General features: G+C 51.7%; 1 protein-coding gene across 4 annotated transcripts in view; it reads left to right on the plus strand.

Annotated features, from left to right (window-relative positions):
• The first annotated feature begins 493 nt into the window (after positions 1–493).
• Positions 494–21467, plus strand: part of LOC121166953 (SRSF protein kinase 2) — a 167964-nt gene continuing 146990 nt past the window's right edge. For 3 of the 4 annotated variants that reach the window (XM_040996292.1, XM_040996295.1, XM_040996298.1), the window contains exon 1: positions 704–758. Coding sequence is in view for 1 of the 4 variants with exons in the window: in XM_040996293.1 (XP_040852227.1) it covers positions 557–572; positions 704–758 (71 nt within the window). In the remaining 3 variants the exon portion in view is untranslated. Of the gene's footprint in view, positions 573–703; positions 759–21467 lie in introns of those variants that run through there. The other variant, XM_040996293.1, reaches the window with a different exon arrangement.

The following is a 21467-nucleotide window of genomic DNA, read 5'->3' on the forward strand; positions in this document are numbered from 1 at the left end:
GGAGCCGGCCAGGCACGGGCGCATGGAGAGGCGGCCCTCGCCAGCGGTGCGCAGGGGCTCCGGCCGCGGCTGCCGAGCCAAGGGCGGGTCGGTGGGCGCGGGGCTGGGCAGGGTGGGCGGCCTAGGCCGGCCCCAAGGGCGCAGGAGGCGGAGGCTTGGGCCTGCGGACTGGGCAGGAGCGGGCGAGGCCGAGTGCGCCAGACCAGTCGGCACAGGTCGTGTGTGTGTGTGTGCGTGCGCGCGTGGGGGGCGCGGGAATAGGCGAGGGGCACGGGACGGGGGGCTCTCCCGGTGTTGGCATCTCTCCCCACACCCGCCCCCCCAGCACCCCGAAAGGCGCCGGGTCGCCGGGGGGCGGGGCCGGCCGGGGGCGGGTCTTGCTGGGTCCCCGCGGGAGCGGCGGCGCAGGCGCGGTGCGTCCTCTCGGGCCGGCGGAGGAGCGTGTGGACGAGGCTGCAGCCCGGCTCGGCTCGGCTCGGCTCGGGCTCCCGCGTCGCTGCCGCCCCCCGCCGCCGGTGCGGCCGCCGCCGAGCCCCCCGCCCCGCCGGCGCTTGCCATGAGTTCCCGGAAAGGTGAGTGTCCCCCCCCCGCGGGCCCTGCCGTCCGCGTCTCGCGGGCCGCACGCACGCCGCTGGGCCCGACCGTTAATGTGTGTGTGTGTCTGTGTGTCTCTTTTTTTTTTTTTCTTTTTCTTCCCCTCTAGTGCTGGCCATTCAGGCCCGAAAACGGAGGCCGAAAAGAGAGAAACATCCGAAAAAGTGAGTCCACGCTGCGCTCGTCTTGGGGCCCCCACCCCCCCACCCCAGCTCTGCCCCGCCGAGGGTGTGTGTGTGTGCGTGTGTGTGTGTGTGTGTAGGGCGGTGATGGGCAACCGGGCGACAGCACAAGGCAAAGTTGCCGGGGTCCCCCCACCTCCCCAACCCCGATCGGGCGGGCGGGCTGGTCTCCCGGGACTCCTGCTCCAGCGCGCCCCGTGGACGACCCTGGGGGGAGGGACGGGTGCGCGGAGGTCCCCCCCTTTCTTCCATCCCCAAAGACCGAGTCTGGGAGGGCGCCGGGTGTGCGCCGCACTGGCCCCGGGAGCCTCGGGCCCGGCGTTCCCCGGAGGGGCTCCGGGCGCGCGGGGCTGCAGCGGGGGAGCTGCCCGGTGTCCACCTGGGCGGCGGGGCCCGGGAGGAAGAGGAGCCTGGCGTGCGGGTCGGCGTGCAAACGTCGCCGCCGCGGTCCTCCCCTCCGCCTCCTCCCGGCCTCGCGGCCTTGCTGCTCACTTAGGACGCGAGCCGGGGCGTGGAGAGGGGCTTGGTCTCGGCTGTGCTCTCGGCGCCGAGTTGAGCTCCCGAGACCCGTGCGTGTCGGCGCTCGGGTTCGTCTTGCAAACTTTTTTTTTTTTTCTTGCTCCGCTCGAGCGTGACTTGAGTACTCGGTGGCGGCGCCGGGGGCGCGGGGTCGGGAAGGGGGTGTGTGCGTGCGCGCGGCCCGGTTCTCTGCAGCTCGGCCGCGCAGCCCCTGGGCGCTGGTGCATCCTGGACCACGAGGCAGCCGCCGCCTGCAGTGGGGGCCGCTGTCCCGGACCCTTTTCCTGGAGAGCGCGGCGCCTCCGCCTCGTGCCGCTCGGCTTGCGGATGTGCCAGGCTTCAGCGTCATGACCCCTTCCGGATGGGCGGCCTCGCGCTGCGCTGGGAGCGAGCGGTGCTCTCCCTGCGGTGTCTGTTGCGGTCCTTTGGGGGAAGGCTGCCAGTCTGTCTTGACCACAGCCGCGAAGCGCTGCTGTGTGCCCGTCGCCTTCGCCCTGGCCTTGGCCCCGGCGCAGGTGGTGGTGGTGGATCCGCAGCTGGGTTTCTTGTCCTCGGAGAAAATGCTTGGGGGGGGGGCTGCACATACCTCAGGGACACTTTCCTGAAAGTTCACCCGGAAGAGGGAGGGAAAAGGGCTGCTAGCGCACTGGGAGAACTGCTGGGTGAAATGGTACATCGAATTTTTTGCAAAGTCTGAAAGGAGTGGCGTTTTGCTTCTCGGCGATGCGGTAGTGCCAGCTTGCCAGTGCATCGGCCTTACACGTGGGCTTCCCTCTGGTGAGCTGGTGAAGTGGGCTGCTCAGGCAGGAGACCTGGAATGTTGCGGGTTTTCATCGCAGTTTTCAGCCAAAACATTGGTTTATGACGATGTGTAGCCCATTATGTTTGGAAACATAAAGAAGCTGGGAAAGGCATGTTATTAGATCGGGGGACGGTTATGGATGTAGAGAGAGGCTATTTTGAGAGAGTTCCTTGGAAATGGAATTAAATGTTTGATGCAACACATTTTTGAAATATATGCCTACAAGATGTGCTTAGCATTCACGAGAAAGGCATATTGTGGGAAACTTGCAAGGGTTTCTTTAGTTCCATTTTGTACAGTTTGTGGAGTACGTCTGGTGTAGACACGCAGAGAGGCAGTTTGCACTAAGTCAGTGTGTGTTTCCAGTTCCAGGCTGCGACTTAACTGAGGGTGTGCTGCACTCTGGTTCCTGTGGGACTTTAGAAAGAATCAGCAAATATCTACAGAGAGCTTTAGCGCTCAGAGTTGAATCCACCTTCTTTCCACTGTGGATATGCGGTAAGATTTAAGGGAAAGAACAGGAATTGAAGAGGAAATGTTGTTAGCCGTTGGATCTAGACATTGCTGGTTTTCATGCAGTTCTGTGAATCTGGGCCTGCGCACAGTAACCGCTGTGATTTATTTAATCACGCTTAGCTGATGGCCTTGGAGCTTTGACAAACAGCTGCTGGGGAGGCAGACCCTGGGTGGAGGGTAGGGGAGAGGAAGGGAATAGGATGGGACACCTTGAGCAGTGAAGATAACAAGATGACTGAACACCGCTTGCCTGCGTTTCAGCCCTGGGCAACCCTGTGAGGTAAGGGCTGTTATTATCAATTTACCTGTGAGGAAAAGGAAGGTGTCAGCTTGTAGCCTGAGGAGGTGACATTGGAGCCCCAGTGGGAAGCAGAAGAGGAGGAAGAGGTGAAATGAGGAACCTACAAATCCTGGGGACTGGATTGACGCAGAGGGCTCGGAGCTGGGGGAGTCGGAGGATGGAGGGCCTAGAAGTCGTGCCCGTCTTGTGTTTCAGAGAGCGCGGCTGCTGTGTGGAGAACAGCGTGTGAGCACGAGGCGATGGTGGAGAGAGGCCTGTGGGAGGGCCTGGACCCTGAGGCCTGGGCATGCAGAATGCAGGGATTTCTGGAACCTGTTGGTGGCGTGGGTCCCTGGTGTCCCAGGCAGCTCTGATAGGGTTCGCCTGGTGCTTTTGGGTTAGTTCTGCTGAGGAGGTTCGGCAGGTCGGCAGGTGGTAGGTCTCATTTTAAACTGTATTAACACGATGCGCTTGAATTATGTGATTCTGGGCCTAACTCGATGCAGTGTGATTTTCGTTTGTCATTCTTTGGTAATGCGAGGCTGGCTGTTCGTTCTTTTTTAAGTTCAGTTCGGTTCTGAGAACTTTTCATCAGTTGAGCCAGTTCCTAGAGGCTACTACTGGGCTACAGCAGAATATGTAGTTGTCAGGAGTAAGATTTAAGATTTCTGTATCCACTTGACTCAGTATTTCAGTATTGTACTAATCTTAACTGCTCTGCCTCTTGGGCTGCCAGCATGCCCTGTTGGAGACCTGATTTGAGACCTGGCACCCTTGTTTACTGTTCTGCTCCCAGAAGGTGAACCGAGTACCAGGCCCCCATGCCGCCCGAGTGGCTTGGTCAGCTTTGGCTCTGGCCATCGTGGCCATCTGGAGGGTGGACCAGTGGATGGCTGGGCTCTCTGTCCCTCCTGTCTTACTAATTCTTTCAGATACTTAAATCTTTAAAAAATTAATCCTGTTAAATTGTGATAGTTTGCTAATTGTTTTTTTTTTGAGGTGAGAGAGAGAAATGGACGGTGCCAAGCTGCCCCACGCTCTGCCCTGTGTAGCTATAGGGGCCGGGATTGGGCCAGGCCAGCAGGGCATCCTGGGAATTTCCGTCGGGTTTCCCATATGGGCAGTGTAGACCCAGCCACTGTAGCCATCACTTGCTGGCAGCTGAGATGCAGACCAGGGGGCTCGGGTGTGGGATGCCAGCAGTTTGTGTGCCTGCCGGCTAGGCCAGGTGCCCACCGCAGCTTGCTCCCGGTGAGTCTGGCCGCTGTGTAACTGGCAGCAGAGAAGGAGTTACTGTCGGGAATGGTGAGCCTGAAGAATTGTGCCGTCACATTGGGGTGGGTTTTTGCCTTAGGGCCTGTGAGTGCCCGTAGCTAACCTTTTTATGGTCTGTTTCGTTTATTGGTTTTTTTCTTGTAACTTTTACTGAGACATAATTCCCGTACCATAAAGCGTACCTTTTAAAGAGCACAGATCACAAGTTTGTGGTATGTTCACGAGGTTGTGCAGTTGTCATAATTACCTAATTTCATGACATTGTCTCTGCCTCACAAAGAACCCCCGTGTTTGTGTAGTGCTCGCTGCCCAGTGCTTAGTCCCAGCCTTGGCAACCGCTGGCATACTTCCTTCCGAGGGACCTTCCTGCTCTGACCATCTCATGCCAGTGGAACCCGAGAGTATTTGCCTCGGCATCTGGTCTCCTTGACTTGGCATGATGTTTTGAAGGTTCATCCACATTGGAGCCTGTGCTGCTATTTCATCTCATACATTGCCAAGTAATATTCCATTGTGTGGACAGACCACGTTTTGTTTATTAATTTTTCTGTTGCTGAACGTGTGAATTGTTTCCACTGTTTGACTAAATGTATTTTTTGTATTTATTTTATTAACTTATTTTTTATTGGAAAGTCAGATACAGAGAGGAGAAACAGAGAGGAAGATCTTCCGTCCCATGGTTCACTCCCCAAACGGCTACAACGGCTGGAGCTGAGCCGATCCGAAGCCAGGAGCCAGGAGCTCTTCCAGGTCTCCCACGCGGGTGCAGGGTCCCAAGGCTTTGGGCCGTCCTCGACTGCTTTCCCAGGCCACAAGCAGGGAGCTGGATGGGAAGTGGGGCAGCTGGGATTAGAACTGGCGCCCATATGGGATTCTGGCATGTGCAAGGTGGGAACTTTAGCTGCTAGGCTACTATGCTGGGCCCTAAATGTATTATTTTTAAAGTGGATTGTTAGAAATTTGAATTCAAAGGTAATTTTACTTACAAGAAGTTGCAAATGTAGCAGTTCATTAGTGCGCCTTTGCTTCAGCTTCTGGCAGTGTGGCAGCTTATGAAACCGTAGAACATTCTCAGACCAGGGCGCTTGGCACGGACACAGTTAACACAGTGTTATTTTTTAAGATTTATTTTTATTGGAAAGGCGGATATACAGAGAGGAGAGACAGAGAGGAAGATCTTCTGTCCGATGATTCACTCCCCAAGTGAGCACAACGGCCGATACTATGCCGATCCGAAGCCAGGAGACTCTTCCGGGTCTCCCACGCGGGTGCAGGTTCCCAAAGCTTTGGGCCGTCCTCGACTGCTTTCCCGGGCCACAGGCAGGGAGCTGGAAGGGAAGCGGGGCTGCCGGGATTAGAACCGGCGCCCATATGGGATCCCGGGCGTGCAAGGCGAGGACCTTAGCCACTATGCCATCGCGCCGGGCCCAACACGGTGTTATTAATCCAAGAACAGCGTTGCCAGTACCTTCATTTGGTTCTATCAAATGTGATCACTTGTATAGATTAGTGTAGTCATTGACAGGCAGGCTGCACTACTGTTTCATCACCACAAAATACTGCCCATCTTTTTTTTCTTTTTTATTAAAAATTATTTATTTGGATGAATTGGGGGTGGGTGGGTATAGAGATCTTCCGTGCTGGTTCACTCCCCGGGGGTGGCTGCAGCTGCTGTGCTACGGCCAGACTGAACCCAGGAGCCAAGAGCTTCATCAGGTCTCCTGTGCGCGTGAGTCCCGAACAGCGGGGCCGTTTCAGCTGCCTTTGGAGAGGTGGAGTACAAGTGGTGCATCCCAGACGGTTGGCGCTCCTTCAGGATGCCGGCGTCGCAGGCAGTGGCTCTTCGTGCTGTGCCACAGGGTGGGCGCCTTTTTATACCTGTCCTGCAGTTTGGATCCCGACTTTCGCAGGAAGTGACAGGCTTGGGGCGGACGGCGTTCGGTCGGTCAGTCACAGATGACACGGTTAGATGCAGTTGCCTAAGTTTGTGTAGTTGTTGGAACCGTGTCAGCCCTTGCTGGAGAACACACGCAGGCTCACACACCCATGTTTTTGGAGTACCACTCCTACGAGATGGTTACCTGTTTTTGATTTCTTGTTTGTTCAAGTACTTTTAGCATGCCAGAGGCCTTACCGTAAGTATGTATGGCGCAGATAGCCTGGTGCTGGGCTGACGTTGGATGCTGTATGATAAATAAAACTCAAGACTAGTAAAAAAGGGGAGGCTTTTGTAAGCAGATCTTTGCAGGACAGCGCAGTGAGCACTGTAAGATTGGCTTAGTTTCCAAAGACTATTTGAAAGGCAGAGTAGCATGACAGAGAGATGGGTCAACTTGGCCACTCCCCGGATGCCGTCCACAGCCAAGGCTGGGCCAGGCCTGGTCTCCTGTGTGAGTGATGGACGTGGCTTCCCGAGGCGTGTGAGAGCAGGCAGCTGCCTCAGAAGTGGAGTCAGGCCTCAACCCCAGGCGTCCAGTCTGCAGCGCGGGAGTTCCAGGCAGCTGCTTCATCCAGCGCTGTGAGACTTGGAGCGTGGATCGGAAGGCTTCAGAAGGAGAGCATTTTTAATTTTAATATTAGTATTGTTACTTAAACAGGATTTCCTTTTAATCGATAGAAGTAAATATTATGGTGTTAGTTGCAAATTATGGTATAGAACAGTTGATAGAGGCAAGCTTTAGTGCGTCAAGCCAGTGCTGGCGGTGCCAGCATCCCATAGTGGAATATTGATTGGGCTGCCTGTTGGTTATTTCTGATCCAGCTTTTTGCTAATGTGCCTGGGGAGGCAGCAGATGGTGGCCCGGGGGCTTGGGCCCCTGCCGCCCGTGTGGGAGTGCAGAGCGAACCTCCTGGCTTTGGCCTGGGCCACAGTTAGCTGCTGCAGCCATTTGAGGGGGGGAACCAAGAAATGGATGATCTTTCTCTGTTTTTCTGCCTTTCAAATAAATTAATACATTTTTAAAGTATTGGTGGGAGCTTCTCACTTGTTTTGGAATATTATCTTTTTAACTTGTGTCTATTTTTGTTGAATTGAGTTATTGCATATATTCTGTGCATGTAAGATTACTTAAAAAATTTTGTTTAAAAGTTTTATTTTATTGGGGCCTGGCGTGGTAGCCTGGTGACTAAAGTCCCTGCCTTGCATGCACTGGGATCCCATATGGGCACCAATTCAAACCCTGGCAGCCCCTTTTCCCATCCAGCTCCCTGTCTGTGGCCTGGGAAAGCAGTCGAGAACGGCCTAGAGCCTTGGGACCCTGCACCCGTGTGGGAGACCCGGAAGAGCTCCTAGTTCCTGGCTTCGGATCAGCACAGTTCGGGTCTGTTGTAGCCACTTGAGAATCAGCGCGTGGAAGATCTTCCTCTCTGTCTCTCCTCTGCATATCTGACTCTCCAATAAAAATAAATATTTTTTAAGAAAAGTTTTATTATTTGAAAGGCAGAGTTATAGAGCGAAGGAGAGAGAAACAGAAATCTTCCATCTGCTGTTTGACTCCCTGAATGGCTGGAGCTTGGCTGATGTGAAGCCAGGAGCCAGAAGCTTCCTCCAGGTGTCCCTCATGGCTGCAATCCAGACCGCAGATCATGCTGCAGAGCTGCGGGAGACCTGATGGCCGTAAGGGTGCAGTGACGGGAATGGGGCCATGTGACTGAGGGCCCGGGATGGATCCCAGGATTCTGGACCGGCTACATTTGTGAGTGGTGATGCTGTTTGTCGTGCTGGGGAGTGCAGGGGTAACGAACGGTCTGGCCATGGGGGATGGTCCGGTGATGGTCTGGCCATGGGGGATGGTCCGGTGATGGTCTGGCCATGGGGGATGGTCCGGTGACGGTCTGGCCATGGGGGATGGTCCGGTGACGGTGTGGCCATGGGGGATGGTCCGGTGACGGTCTGGCCATGGGGGATGGTCCGGTGACGGTCTGGCCATGGGGGATGGTCCGGTGATGGCCTGGCCATGGGGGATGGTCCGGTGATGGTCTGGCCATGGGGGATGGTCCGGTGATGGCCTGGCCATGGGGGATGGTCCGGTGACGGTGTGGCCATGGGGGATGGTCCGGTGACGGTCTGGCCATGGGGGATGGTCCGGTGACGGTCTGGCCATGGGGGATGGTCCGGTGACGGTCTGGCCATGGGGGATGGTCCGGTGATGGCCTGGCCATGGGGGATGGTCCGGTGATGGTCTGGCCATGGGGGATGGTCCGGTGACGGTCTGGCCATGGGGGATGGTCCGGTGATGGTTTGGCCATGGGTGGTGGTCCGGTGATGGTGTGGCCCGGCTGCCCCAGGGCTCTGGGCACCTTCAGCCTGGAGCTGTTGAGTCAGTGTGTGCAGCTGGAGCTCTGCCCTGGGCCGTGGTGGGTGTGTACTGAGGGTTGTGAGGGAGCTGGCGGTGGGAACTGCCTGAAGGCGCTGACTGTGAAGAGAAGGCCGTAGGTAGGCTTGGTTAAAGGAGAAGCCACAGAGAGATGGGAGAACAAGGAGAAAATTGTTTCACACAAACCAAGAGAATCAAGTGTTTCAAGAAGAATGTGATTGACGCTGTGACTCTGGGGGAGGAGAACCAGCGAGGCCAGCCCTGACTTGGCCGCTGGGTCTGGAGACCACAGCTGGGGCAGTCTCTGCCAGAGCAGCCCTGCGGAGGTGTCTGCATTGTCTGGAGAAGACAGGGCTGTTGTGAAAAGATTGCTTGTTGAACAAGGTTGTGTGTGTGTGTGTGTGTGTGTGTGTGTGTGTGTGTGTGTGTGTTGGACAAAGTAGAGGGGAAGTGATTCTTGTGAAGCGAGCATGGATGGCAGGGGCTGGCACTGTGGTACACAATGAGTGAAGTCGCAGCTCGCATTGCCAGGCATGCCATGTGTGTCTTGGTTGCTTTACTTGCCATCCGGTTTCCTGCTGGGAAAGCAGTGGGGAGGATGGCCCAGGTCCTTGGGCCCCACATGCACGTGGCAACTGGGAAGGAGCTCCTGGCTTACGCGAGGGATATCCCTGGCTGTTACGGCATCGTTCTTCATTTAGTCACTGTGCTTTTTAAATAAAAAATAATAAATCTTTAAAAAAAACGTGGATGGCAAGGAGCCTGTAGAAATGCTGTTTGAAAATGCATTATGGGTTTTGGAATGGGTATTCGGATGGGCAGGAAGCAGTGGGTGAGAGTGCAGGTGCTTTGGACGGAAGGAGATGACATGAGGAGGGTTGGAGGCTGTGTTTACCTGCTGGTGTCCCGTCTGCACCTTGCCGGGATGTTGCTGGTACTCGTATGTGATGGAGGTAAAAGTTATGTCTGGAAGTCCAGAACCCCTCAGTGCGCAAACAGCAGGCCCAGGGGCTGTGTCCTGTGGCAGGTGTTCAGGAAAGTTGGCTTATTTTGCAGGCTTTTTTGGCGACTACTGCTTTATTCTTTCTTGATCGTTTGAATGTCCCAGCTCTACCTGCTTTGCACCTGTTCTTGAATGTGTTGACTTCTTGGTTCCTGCCCTCGTTCTTGTTCTTTCTCTTTTTAATACTGGCATATCATTTCTGTTTTTAAAAGTTTATGTATTTGGAGGAGAGAAAGACGGAGATGTTTGCCGGTTCTCTCCCTCAGCCGCCAGGCTGAGCCAGGCCCGGCGCAGCAGCAGGAGCTGCTGGGTCTCCAGCATGGGCGGCAGGAACCCAAGAACGTGGGCCATCCTCCGCTGCTTTCCCAGGCCGTTATCAGGGAGCTTCCTGAGCCGTGGAGCAGCCAGGACACAAGCAGATACTCAGGCTGGCACGCAGGTGGCACGCGGGCTGCAGCTCTAAACTTGCTGCACCTCAGTGCCAGCCCTGGTCTGTTCTCTTAGGTAGTTTTGAGTACATTTTACTTTTGGTAAGGATTCGCACATCTCTCATACATACTTTATTATTACTGTTTTCAGATGCCTTTATTTAAAAAAACCATTTATTAGAGAGCATGTCCCCTCCCTTGCCCCGTTCCCCAACCCCAGCTCTTTCCATAAATGCGCACAGTGGCCAGAGTCGAGGTTGGGAGCCAGGAGGTGGGAACCCAGTCCGAGCTCGGCCTGACTGTTGGGAACCCACGAATCCGAAGGAGCACCCTGAGCCCTCCCGGACTCGGCTCCCAGGAACCAGCGGCCAAGCTGGAGCCCAGGTACGCCGCTGTGGGACACGGACGCCCTGCCTGCTCGCTTCAGTGCCTGTTTCCAGGTTTTTTGGGTGCTATTTTTGCATACTCAATACTCTTATATTTTCAAATCCCTCTCTTATTTTTCTTCTTCTTCTTTTTTTATAACGGAATCATATTGAATCAGTAGATTAAGGAAACCTGAAGAATCTAAATCTCAAACACATTAAAAATGTAATTTTTTCCTGGTTTTAAACAAATATTTTGTAGCACATTTAGAATTAATGACAATATATGGAAATATATGAAGAAGGAAAACCCAGGCTTAGATGCCTGATGGCACGCAGGGCGCGCACTCTGAAGCCATGGTCACCGCGTGGCTCGTGCCCTTTCCATCTGCTCTCGTCCTCTCGTTCCTTTGTCATCTCACAGAATTTTGGGTGGTGTCTTCTTACACATCTTTTTCATGTCCTTACCCATCTTTCATAACTAGTTAATGACTACAACGTTCTGCTTTCTCCCACTGTTGACCTTGTTTTAATTATCTAGCTTAAACGTGCTCCTATTGGTAGGAAAAAAAATCTGTTTCTCATTTTCTACATTATTATATATTTGTAAATATCTTTTTTTTCTGCATTGCAGATTTGCTGAGAGTAGGTGGAGTCTTACAGGCAGTAATACTGCAACAGCTGGGGCGCCAGGTCATGTCCACTTCTGATTCAGCTCTGTGCTAAAGTACCTGTGGCCATTTCAGGAGTGAAATGCTGAGCGGGGGGTCCAATGCAGTAGCTTAGCAGCTGAAGTCCTTGCCTTAGGTGCGCTGGGATCCCATGTGGGCACTGGTTCTAATCCCGGCTGCTCGACTTCCCATCCAGCTCCCTGCTTGTGACTTGGGAAAGCAGTGGAGGACAGCCCAAAGCCTTTGGGAACCTGCCCACATGGGGGAGACCCAGAAGAGGCTCCTGGCTTCGGATCAGTGCAGCTCCGGCTGTTATGGCCTGTTGGGGAGTGAATCAGCAGGTGGAAGATCTTTCTGTTTGTTTCTTCTCCTCTCTATATATCTGACTTTGCAATAAAAATAAATAAATCTTAAAAAAAGTTTTTTTCCTGTTATTAAGAGGTGGATAGTGTTTCTAAAAGAATGGAGAGGTGTGTAGTCAGGGTGGCATAGCACCCCCGGGCTGTGTTCTTCCCCCAGGACATGGTAGTGCCGGCTCCCAAAACTGTACTTGTGAAATGCATAATGAGAAACAATTTAAACTAAACTTGTATGTGGTATTGGGGAAGTCATAAACTTGGGTAGTAATTTCAAAAATTAAAACATTACAATTGCTTGCTTTCCTTAATGTGATCTTGCTGGGCGGATGTCTCCAGCCTCGCACACGAGTGCTGGTTTAGCGCGATTTCAGGGCTTTCTCGGTCTCTAGGTCCACACGGTTCCACGCAGTTCCACGCGGTTCCAGCCTGGCCGTGAGAACGCCACGTCTCTCCCCAGCAGTGGCTCCTCTTGTTTCATGCTGAGTGTTTTCTTCCTTGTAACCAAATCCAGCCTTGTTTTGCTGTTTGTCTCTTCTTGTCTTTTGTGCCTTAACGTAATAAAAAGGAGATAATGGAGAGAACAGTCCGTTATAAGAAAGCTTTAGAAAGACTTAAACATTTTATCTCTTGGAAGGATACTTTTTGGGGAAAGACCTTGGCTCAAGTTTGAGAATGTGATTATTTGTGCGGTGTTCTTACTCTTTTTTTAAAAATCCTATCAGTTACGTAAGGAAGCTTTGAAACTTTAATGGAAAAATATAACTAAGATAACAATAAAATATTTCACAGTGTAAGTGCCGTCAAGTTCAAGGTAATTTAACTAATACCGTTTAGTCCATCCTGAACCATTGAGGACCCTGGGATATAACTTTATACAGTTTTTCATTAACTAAGGGGAGCTGTTCTCCTTAAAGACTTTTTAAAAAAAGATTTGTTTTGTTTGTTTGTTTGTTTTTTGAAAAGTCAATATACAGAGAGGAGGAGAAACGGAGAGGAAGATCTTCTGTCCAAGGATTCACTGCCCACGTGGCCGCATCAGCTGGAGCTGTGCTGATCTGAAGCCAGGGGCCCAGATCTTCTTTCTTCTGGGTCTCTCACGTGCAGGGTCCCAAGGCTTTGGGCCGTCCTTGACTGCTTTCCCAGGCCACACGCAGGGAGCTGGATGGGAAGCGGGGCTACTGAGATTAGAAGCGGCTCCTATACGGGATCCCAGTGTGTACAAGGTGTGAACTTTAGCTGTGAGGCTACCGTGCTGGGCCCAAGATTTTTTTTTATTAACATTTATTTAATTTGGTTGGAAAGGCATATTTACGGAGAAGTGAAGCACTCCCCAACTGGTCGCAGTGGCTGGAGCTGAGCCAGTTAGACGCCAGCAGCCAGGAGCTTCTTCCTGGTCTCCCACATGAGTGTGGTGTCCCAGGACATTGGGCCATCTTCCAGTGCCTCCTCAGGCTGTAAGTAGGGAGCTGGATGGGAAGTGAGGCAACCAGTGCCCATGGGGGATCCTGGTGCTTGCAAGGAGAGGATTAGCCATTAGCCATCGTGCCAGTGCGAGAGGTGGATTTTCAGAACTTTTCAAAACTGTACATTCAACTTTTATACCAGGTGAGGTTTCAGAAATTTCCACACGTTAAAAATGTAGTTAAATAATTTTAAAAATGTTTGATTTTTAAAAAATTGAAAGCAGTGTCCATTATACATTTATACTGTTATGTTAGCAAAGTTGAAGAAGCACTCAGTAACATCTTAACCCTGGTCAATTTTACAGTACATCTCAAAACATCAAAACATTTTGATACATTTAAAATGTATTTAAACTTGCCTAAACTTTCCCAGTTTTCTCAAAAAATTGGTTTACAGAGGAGAAGGAGCGAGAAAGATCTTCCATCTACCAGTTTATTCCCCAAGTGGCTTTAATGATTGGAGCTGTGGTGATCTGAAGCCAGGAGCTAGGAGCTGCTGCTGGGTCTCCCACGCAGGTGCAGGGTCCCAAGGCTTCGGGCCGTCCTCTGCATTCCCAGGCTGTAAGCAGGGAGCAGCCGGGGTTCGAACCAGTGCCTGTGTGAGATCCTGGTGCTTGGAGGTGGAGGATTAGCCGCGTGAGTTATCACACCAGGCCTGTGTCCTCTGTCACTCCCTGAGTGGCTGCAGTGGCGGGGGCCGGGCCAGTTGCCGTCAGGAACGAGCAGGCTGAAATGAGGAAGGACCGTTATAGCAATGGCAGGGAATTCTGGCTCTCTGGGTGAGCAGTGATATCGCAGGTGTTTGAGGAACTCCGTCTGGGTCTCTGATGTGGATGGCAGGGTTCTTACGTGCTGCTTTCCCAAGTGTGTTAGGAAACTGGATTGGAAACGGAGCAGCCAGGACTTGAACTGGCACTCAGGGTGCTGCAGTCCCAGGTGGTGGCTTAATCCAGTCCCCTAAACTCCAGGTTTTTAAAAAAATTATTTGAGGTGTGGTGGGTTAAGGAGGCATCCCGTTAGGGACTGCTCTGCTTCCTCTGTAGCAGCAGTGTGGCCCGAGTACTCGGGAGACTGGATGGCTTTCTTGGCTCCTGGCCTTGGTCTGGCCCGGCCCTGACTGTTACAACCACTGGGGGAGCCAACCAGTGAATGGAACATGCTTTTCTCTCTCTCCTTTTCTATGTCGCTGTCTGTGACTTTCGGATAAATAAACTTAAAAAAAAAGTTTCTAGGTAGATACAGGCTGTGCCCACCTGCGGGTTCACCCTGCATTTGGCCCCAGTGGAAGCTGAAGCCGTGAGCTCAGTCCAGCTCTCCCACGCGGCAGGAACCCATTCACCTGAACTGTTGTTGCCACCCGGGGTCTGCATGGGTAGTGAGTAACCCCAGTATTTTCTGCTTCTGTGATTCCTGCCCTACTTGTTTGGCTAGGAGCTGTGTGGTCTCCAGGCCTGAGAGTCTGTGTGACCTCTGGCAGGTCGCGTGGGCAGAGCGCTCCTCAGGAAGGAGGTATTAGATAAGACCTGCTCACTGCCCTGTAGCTCACCAGTTTGTACTGTTTTAAAGTCGCTTGCTTCCAACCCATCAATGGAAGCCTGTCAACTTGCTCTTTTTAAAAGTTAACAGTTAAACTGACCAATCATGACTGTGGAATTGACCTAAAATGTATAAAAACCTTGTGTTGGCCAACCTTTTTTTTTTTATTTTTTGCTGCTGCTGGTTCTGTTCCTCTTGCTGCTCAGCATGCCGCTGGGCTGGGGTGCCGGCTGGGAGTCCGGGCTGGCCTGAATAAACCGCCCTGTGCGTTTGCATCGACCTCAGACTCCTGCTGATGTCTGGGGATGTCAGAATCCGGGTGCAGCAGCAGGCGGCTGGAGCGAGGAGTGGAGCTGGACGTGCAGCGTCAGCTCGCTCCTGGGGCAAGTGGGCCAGCTGCCTGCTGCGCATTGTGCGCTGTGTAAATGGATTATATCTCATTAAAGCTGCTTTGAGTAAAGCACCACCCCACACACACTGAAAGGATTCTAGCAGATCCTGCTGTTAGTCTCAAATTTGAAATGAGAAACTGAAGCACAGAAATGTGTAAAAGATTTGTTTTGTTTGTTTTGAGGCTGTGCACTTGGGCGTCAGAACCCCTCCGACTCCAGGCCCTTTGCAGAGCTGAGTAAGAGTCATGCTTGGGAACTTTAGATCTGGGAATTCCTTAGTAATTACTTAATCTGGCCCTTTCCTCTTACTGATGAGAAAATTGAGCCTCTGTTAAGGCAGTGTTGTAGAATAGCCCAGCTGATTAGTTGCAGCGAGGGATTTCAAACCTATTCATAGGGTCGGGCAAGTTATAAACCAAGCATGATCTAGAATGAAATGCGGTGTTGGAGTGGTGGGCCGTGTAAGATTGAGGGAGCTTAATTGTGGTAAGGGGATTTTTGTAGCGCATGTGCTGTTCTGAGGGAATAGCAGGTAAGTGGAGGCATGATTGTTGGGGAGAGGAGCATGTCCTGAACGTGTCATAGTGCAGGCCGAGTTCAAGGATATAGACAGTCCTTCGCGTAGGACGCACTGTCATTGCGATGTTTGGGAATCCTGGCTTTGCAAGCGAGCAGTGGCGCTGCAGGTGGCGTAGCACTGAGAGAACTGCAGCCGTGCGGAGACTGGATGGAAGAAGGGCCGAGATTGAAGAGGGAGGAGAAATCCGCGCATCTCCTGCAGTGGCCTGGATGATCGAAGAGCATTGATGCCTGTGATGGGCCTGGCTGGCAGTGGGTGGAGATGTGGCACAGTGGGTTAAGGTGATGCTTGGCATGCCCCCAATATCATGTCGTTGCTGATTTTAATCCCAGATGCCCTGCTTCTAATCCAGCTTTCTCATAGTGCGTCCTGGGAGGAAGCATATGACAGCTCAGATATTGGCCTGCTGGTTTCAGCCTTGGCCAGCCCTGCTGCTGGGGGCATTTGGCAAGTAAAACGGTGAGTCAGACAGTACCTAAACATTTCTTCTTCTCTCTCTCTCTCTCTCTTGTTTGCTCTACCTTTCAAGGTAAGTGAAAATAGATTTTGAAAACAAAGGCAGAGGAGAATTGTGAAATGACTGCCAGTGACTTTGGTTATCACGGGAGGGGGAAGGGCTGCTGGTGTTGTTGCCCGTTGCACGTGGCTGTGAGTCTGTGGAAGTGAGCTGCTGAATGCGTCCCCAGCGTCCCTCAGGGGTACAGGTTCATGTTCTGGCAGCTGCACTTCTGATGCAGCTCCTTGCTGCGGTGCCTGGCACCCGCGTGGGAGCCCTGGGTGGAGTTCCAGCCCTGCACATTGTGGCCATTTGTCTCTCTGTAATTCTGCCTTTGAAATAAACAACATTTTTTTTTTTTTTAAAGAAAGAAGCAGGGTTGAGTGTGGGGAACAAAGTAAGGGATTAGTGGGAAAGGCAATAAATTCCGACTTTGTTGAGTTGGAGGTGCTCGTGGATGTCCACGTGGAGAGGTAGAAGCAGAAGTTTGCGATCTTGCCTCGGGTGCTCGCTGGAAGTGGTGCAGCAGATCTGCACGTCAACAAGGCAGTCGCAAAAAGGCTACCACTGAGGTAGAATTAAATGGGAAGTTCAAGGAGGTGGCCATGGGGCTGAGCTACATTTAACAGGCAGAGGCACCAACAGCAGCAGCAGCAGAGATCAGAGAACTGCTGTGTTTATTTTCCTGGAAAGTGTAGTATGCAATGAAATAAACGAAAACCAGTAAGAAAAGACTATTGGAAAACAGAGGGAAGTGACTGAGTTTCTTGCAGAGAAGTGGTGATTTTCAAAGCGTGGCTGTAAGTCCGTGGAGGCTGCTTGGAGAGGGCAAGGTGGAAGGAGGTTAGCCACGGTGAACTTTGGGAACCTTAGTGCATGTTAGGCACCCTGCCACGGGCTGGCTGTTTTCCACTGAGTTTTCGTAGTGACTCAGACCTGAGTTGATGAAGAGGTTGTTGTGATGGGGCAGATGTTTGATGATGAAGCTGTCATGTCACAGGTGCCAGTGCCAAGGGTGAACGCTTGCCATTCATTTCAGGTCACACGGCTTCTGTTAAGAGGTGGGTCCATAGCATAGTGGGTAGAACTGCTGCCTCCACATCCAGTTTAGTTATTTGCTGGTGGCCTGAGAAAGCAGCAGGAGATGGTCCAGGTCCTTGGGTCCCTGCACCCACGTGGGAGACCCGGAAGAAGCTTTGGACCAGCCCAGCTCCGGCCATATGGCCATTTGGGAAGTGAACCAGTGTGGTTGGAAGATAACCCCCCTCTCTTTTTGCTGTCTCTCTCTCTCTGACTGTAAATCTTACTTTTTAAAAGTGCCTGCAGAGCCCATCATGTTCTTCGCTGCTAGTTTGTATGTCAAGATATTACAGTTGGGGATGTGTGTTTCTTTGTTCACCGTGTTGTGTAGCAAATTGCCACATACGAGGTTTTAATAGAATAATCATTTATTGTCTTGTAGTTTCTGTTGCTTGGGACTTCAGCAGCAGGTTAGTGGGTTGGTTCTGGGCCCCGTTTGAAGTCCTGGGGAGTCCTCTGGCTGGCACTACAGTGTCTGCCAACCTGCTGACAGGAGGCCTTGCTTGGCAATGTGGAACAAGAGTGTCCACAGTACGTTGGCTGGCTGCATCACGTTGGCTGGGAGCAAGGAGAAGGCCTTTTTACACTTGCCACATTTTGTTAGGAGGAAGTTAGCGACTTGGCAGAAAGTTTAGGTTCTGCCCTTTGAAGAAAGGCAGTTTTAAGGACTCGGTGAACCTATTTCTGAACCCATCATACCGGTCAAGCATGCCGAGGAGGAAAAGCGGTGGGTGAGACGTCCGCAGGCTGCATGCTTCCCAGGAGGCTTTGCAGACACGGAGTCCTGGTGAGCATGGTTTCTCTGGGAAAACGAACCATTCCCACACAGACTTGGGGAGCAGGTTGTGAATGTGATAAACAGAGAAGAGGGCTGTGAGGAGTATGCCGACAGGGGCTACCCCCGCCTGCTGTGGAATTTTGCTTTATCTCTCCTTACCTGAGTTCCTTTATTTTGTAAAATGGGGTGAATTATAGTGTCTACCCAGTGAGTTTGTGGTGAGAAATAAGTGGAATGGCATATGTTTGATAAGCATAGGGCTGAATAATACCATATTAGGCCATGTGTTTAGTCCCAGTATCAATATAGGTCATATTTGTAGCATGATGCCTGCACTCCTATTACTTAACAAGTGATAACTTGAATATTCTTTTTTTTGCTGATTTAGTGTATTCTGTTGTTTTTCCTGGCTCTAACCAGTATTTGAACCAAGGATTTTAACCTGGATGTTTATGAAGGATCCTTGATTATGATTGTAATTTATTTTTTATATTTATTTTTAATGATGCTTATAAAGTTGAGAAGGATGCATGATTAGGATGGGAAGGGTCGAGGAATGGGGCAAGGTGGATGAGACAATTGTTTGCGATTTTTTTGCTTCCTGTATATGGAGGAAGGAGGGCTGCTCCTAGTAGCCTAACTGTATCAGTGCCTGGGAATAGGGGACGGCCACTTGATGTCATCCCAGGATCCCTGTTGTGGCGCATGCTCTGAGGGTACTGGTTAAGTAGTACAGGTAGTTCTGAGATGCTCTTCATCTCGTTGCTCCAAGGTTGAGGAAATCCTTCCAAGGTCCGTGGGCTGATGTAGTCCACCTTAGGGTCTCCATTTGCTCAGGTACTTGCTGACAAAGCTTAGCCAGGAGAGTTGTCCAATTTGTTCTGCCTGCCATCCTCTGCTGTGGTATTAGACATCTTCTGCAGGACTCAGTGGTCTGTCACATCCCCCATGTACATCTAGGCATGCTGTCCACTACACAGCCTCAGCTATTGAGGAGGCACAGTACTGACAATTGCATTCCGTGGTCAGAGCACAGAGCCTATGATTTTCCCATGGTTGGAATTTTGACTCCAGTGGTCCAGTTGCAGGGAAGTTCCCCAAAGAAACCTCACTAGAGGTGACCCCAGACCTGACTCCTGTGTGTGCCAGTCAGTGTGGGGTCCGGCTCAGTCTGTCACCCACGTCAGCCTACACACGCACTAGTGGTCGCAGTTGTTGGGTCAGTTCTGTCCCTAGCCCCATCTCATATGCAAACCAATGGATGCTGTGGCCCAACCCAACCCTGCCCACCACACACTTGGTCCTAAAGCATAGCAGAGGGAACGTTAGCCTGGTTGGAGCGACCCCAGTAACTCCTTCCAGGCCTGCCCCCAGCCATGGCTCTTGCACATGCTGGTGTGTGCAGCAGACTGGTCCAGTCTGTCCTATATCCTGTTCAGTTTTTGTTCCCTTCAGTCAGTGCTGCAGTCTAGCTCAGCCCAACTGACTTTACTCTCCAGCCCACACTATGCTAACGGGTGCTGCCACCTGTCCAGCCAGGCCCACCTTCAGCTCTGGTTCTTACGCTTACCGATAGGAACTGCAGCCTGTCAGAGGGGTGCCCACTGTTTCCCTACTGGGCCCATCCCTCTTTATTTATACAGAAGCCTGCACAAACTCTGGCACTGGCTTTTCACATCTGGTCAAGCAGGCATTCCTAAGGCTAGTTCTGCCAGTTGTTTCACCTTGAGGCAGGACATCGGCTTTCCTAATCCTGAGGTCAGGAAGTTCTCAATAGACAGCACATATCAATCAGTAACACATTCCTACTACAATCCTCATTCTACATCTTAGTCTTGAATCAGTTAAAGGAGGAAATGCATCACAGAAGGAGGGACCTAAAGATCAAGGAAAGAAGGGTTCCCTAAGCATAGATTCCCACTGCATCCAGCAATTTAAACGCCCTTGATTAGCATATGATCAGTGGAGGGGGGGAGGAAACTCTAACCGTAGGTTCCTACTGCCCCGAGGGGCTTAACACCCTCGATTAACATATGGTCAATAGGGGCAGCCGAGATAACACGAATAGTATTTTTATCTGAAAGGCAGATATACAGAGAGGAGGAAAGACAGATAGGAAGATCTTCCTTCCTTTGATTCACTCCCCAGGTGGCGGCAACGCCTGGAGCTCCAATCCAAAGCCTGGGTCTCCCACGTGGGTGCAGGGTCCCAAGGCTTTGGGCGGTTCTTGACTGCTTTCCCAGGCCGCAAGCAGGGAGTTGGATGGGAAATGGCTGACTTTTATCACACCCACAACAGCTGGTATTTTTTGGGTGTATACCCAGGTTAGTGGATTGCATGCTTATTCTATGGTTAGTTTTTAAAGAGCCTTCCTGCTGTTTTCCTTAATGGCTGTACTTCCACTCACAAGACTTAAGGGTTCCTCTTTCTTGTAATGTCTTGACTTTTGGGCAACTGTCAGTGTGACTGGGCTGAGGTGGTACTGCTTTGCGCTTTTCCTAATGGTGAGTGTTGGTGAACATTTGTTTGTATCTTGTCCATCTGAATCTTCTTTGGAGAAATGTGTATGCAAATCTTTGGTGTATTTTAAAGTTGGGATATTTGACTTTTTGTATGTCTGGTGCAGAGTTTGCAAATATTTTCTTTTTTTTTCACGTTTTATTTATTGATAGTTGGGAGGCAGGTTTAGAGAGAAAGGCAGAAGAGCTCTTCCACCTGCTGGTTCACTCCCTAATTGGCAGCAACAGCTAGAGCTGAGCTGTTTGGAAGCCAGGAACCAGGAGTTAGCTACTTCCAAGTCTCTCACGTGGGTATAGGCGCTTCCCCAGGTCGTAGGTAGGGAGCTGGACCAGAAGTGGAGCGCCCGACACGTGCACGTGGGATGCCAGCACTGTAGGCAGTGGGTTAGACTGCTATGCCCCTGTGCTGGCCTCACTTATGTTGGTCTTTTATGTTGGTCTTTATTTGGTTTATTTTTGTACACGGTGAGCAAGAGAAGGCTAGTTTTCATTCTTTGAAGTGTGTGTATCCGGTTTCTGTGGGGAGAGATTTGAATGCCCTCATGGAGACTAAGACTGCCACCCTGGACCGGGCGCCGTCTCCTCCTCTCCCTCCTCAAAGCTCACGAAATTCCCCCAGGTCCATCCATTCACCAATCAGATGTAACCCTAGGCATTTCACCTGAGGATCCCATTCCCAATCTCTCCCAGCTCCTCCCCCAACTCCGCCCACTTGCCAATCTTCCTTAGGCAATTACCTGCAGGCACCAATCCCTTGGGGCCTGCCCTCAATCCCTCCCAGTCCCCGCCCCCACACCTTGTGGGCTCACCTGAACATAAAGAGCCCGTGGCTCATGGCTTTCTCGCCAGCTCTTCCACCACCCTGGTCACGGTCCTGCCCTGCTGGAATACCTCGTTGCCTCCCGTGTTTTCGGCTCACGGTAAAAGAACTTGGCTGCGGAATTAGCTGTGCGTAAGAACTCTAAGTGCGTTCAGTAACTATCAGTTGCCCCAGGACTGTCCTTTCCCGGTTGTACGTTCTTTGCTCTTTCGGCAAAAACCCACTGGCTGCAGATGAGTGGGGTTGTTTCTGTGCTGTCTTGGTCGGTATGTTTGCTTTCTAGCTGTTACCCTGCTGTTGTGACTGCTGTAGCTTTGCAGGGTATTTTGATGTTTCCTAGGTTGGTGCTCCAGCTTTGTTCTTTTTCTGCTCGAGATGACTTTGGCAGTTTGAGGCCTTCTGTGGTCCATGCGATTTTTGGGATTGTTTTCTGGTTCCATGAATGGCGTTGATGCTTTTGATATGAGATTGCTGGATTTAGGTTCTTACGCTG

The sequence above is a fragment of the Ochotona curzoniae genome, unplaced genomic scaffold (assembly GCF_017591425.1).
Source record: "Ochotona curzoniae isolate NIBS_2020 unplaced genomic scaffold, NIBS_Ocur_1.0 patch266, whole genome shotgun sequence".
In the NCBI taxonomy this organism is placed as follows: domain Eukaryota; kingdom Metazoa; phylum Chordata; class Mammalia; order Lagomorpha; family Ochotonidae; genus Ochotona; species Ochotona curzoniae.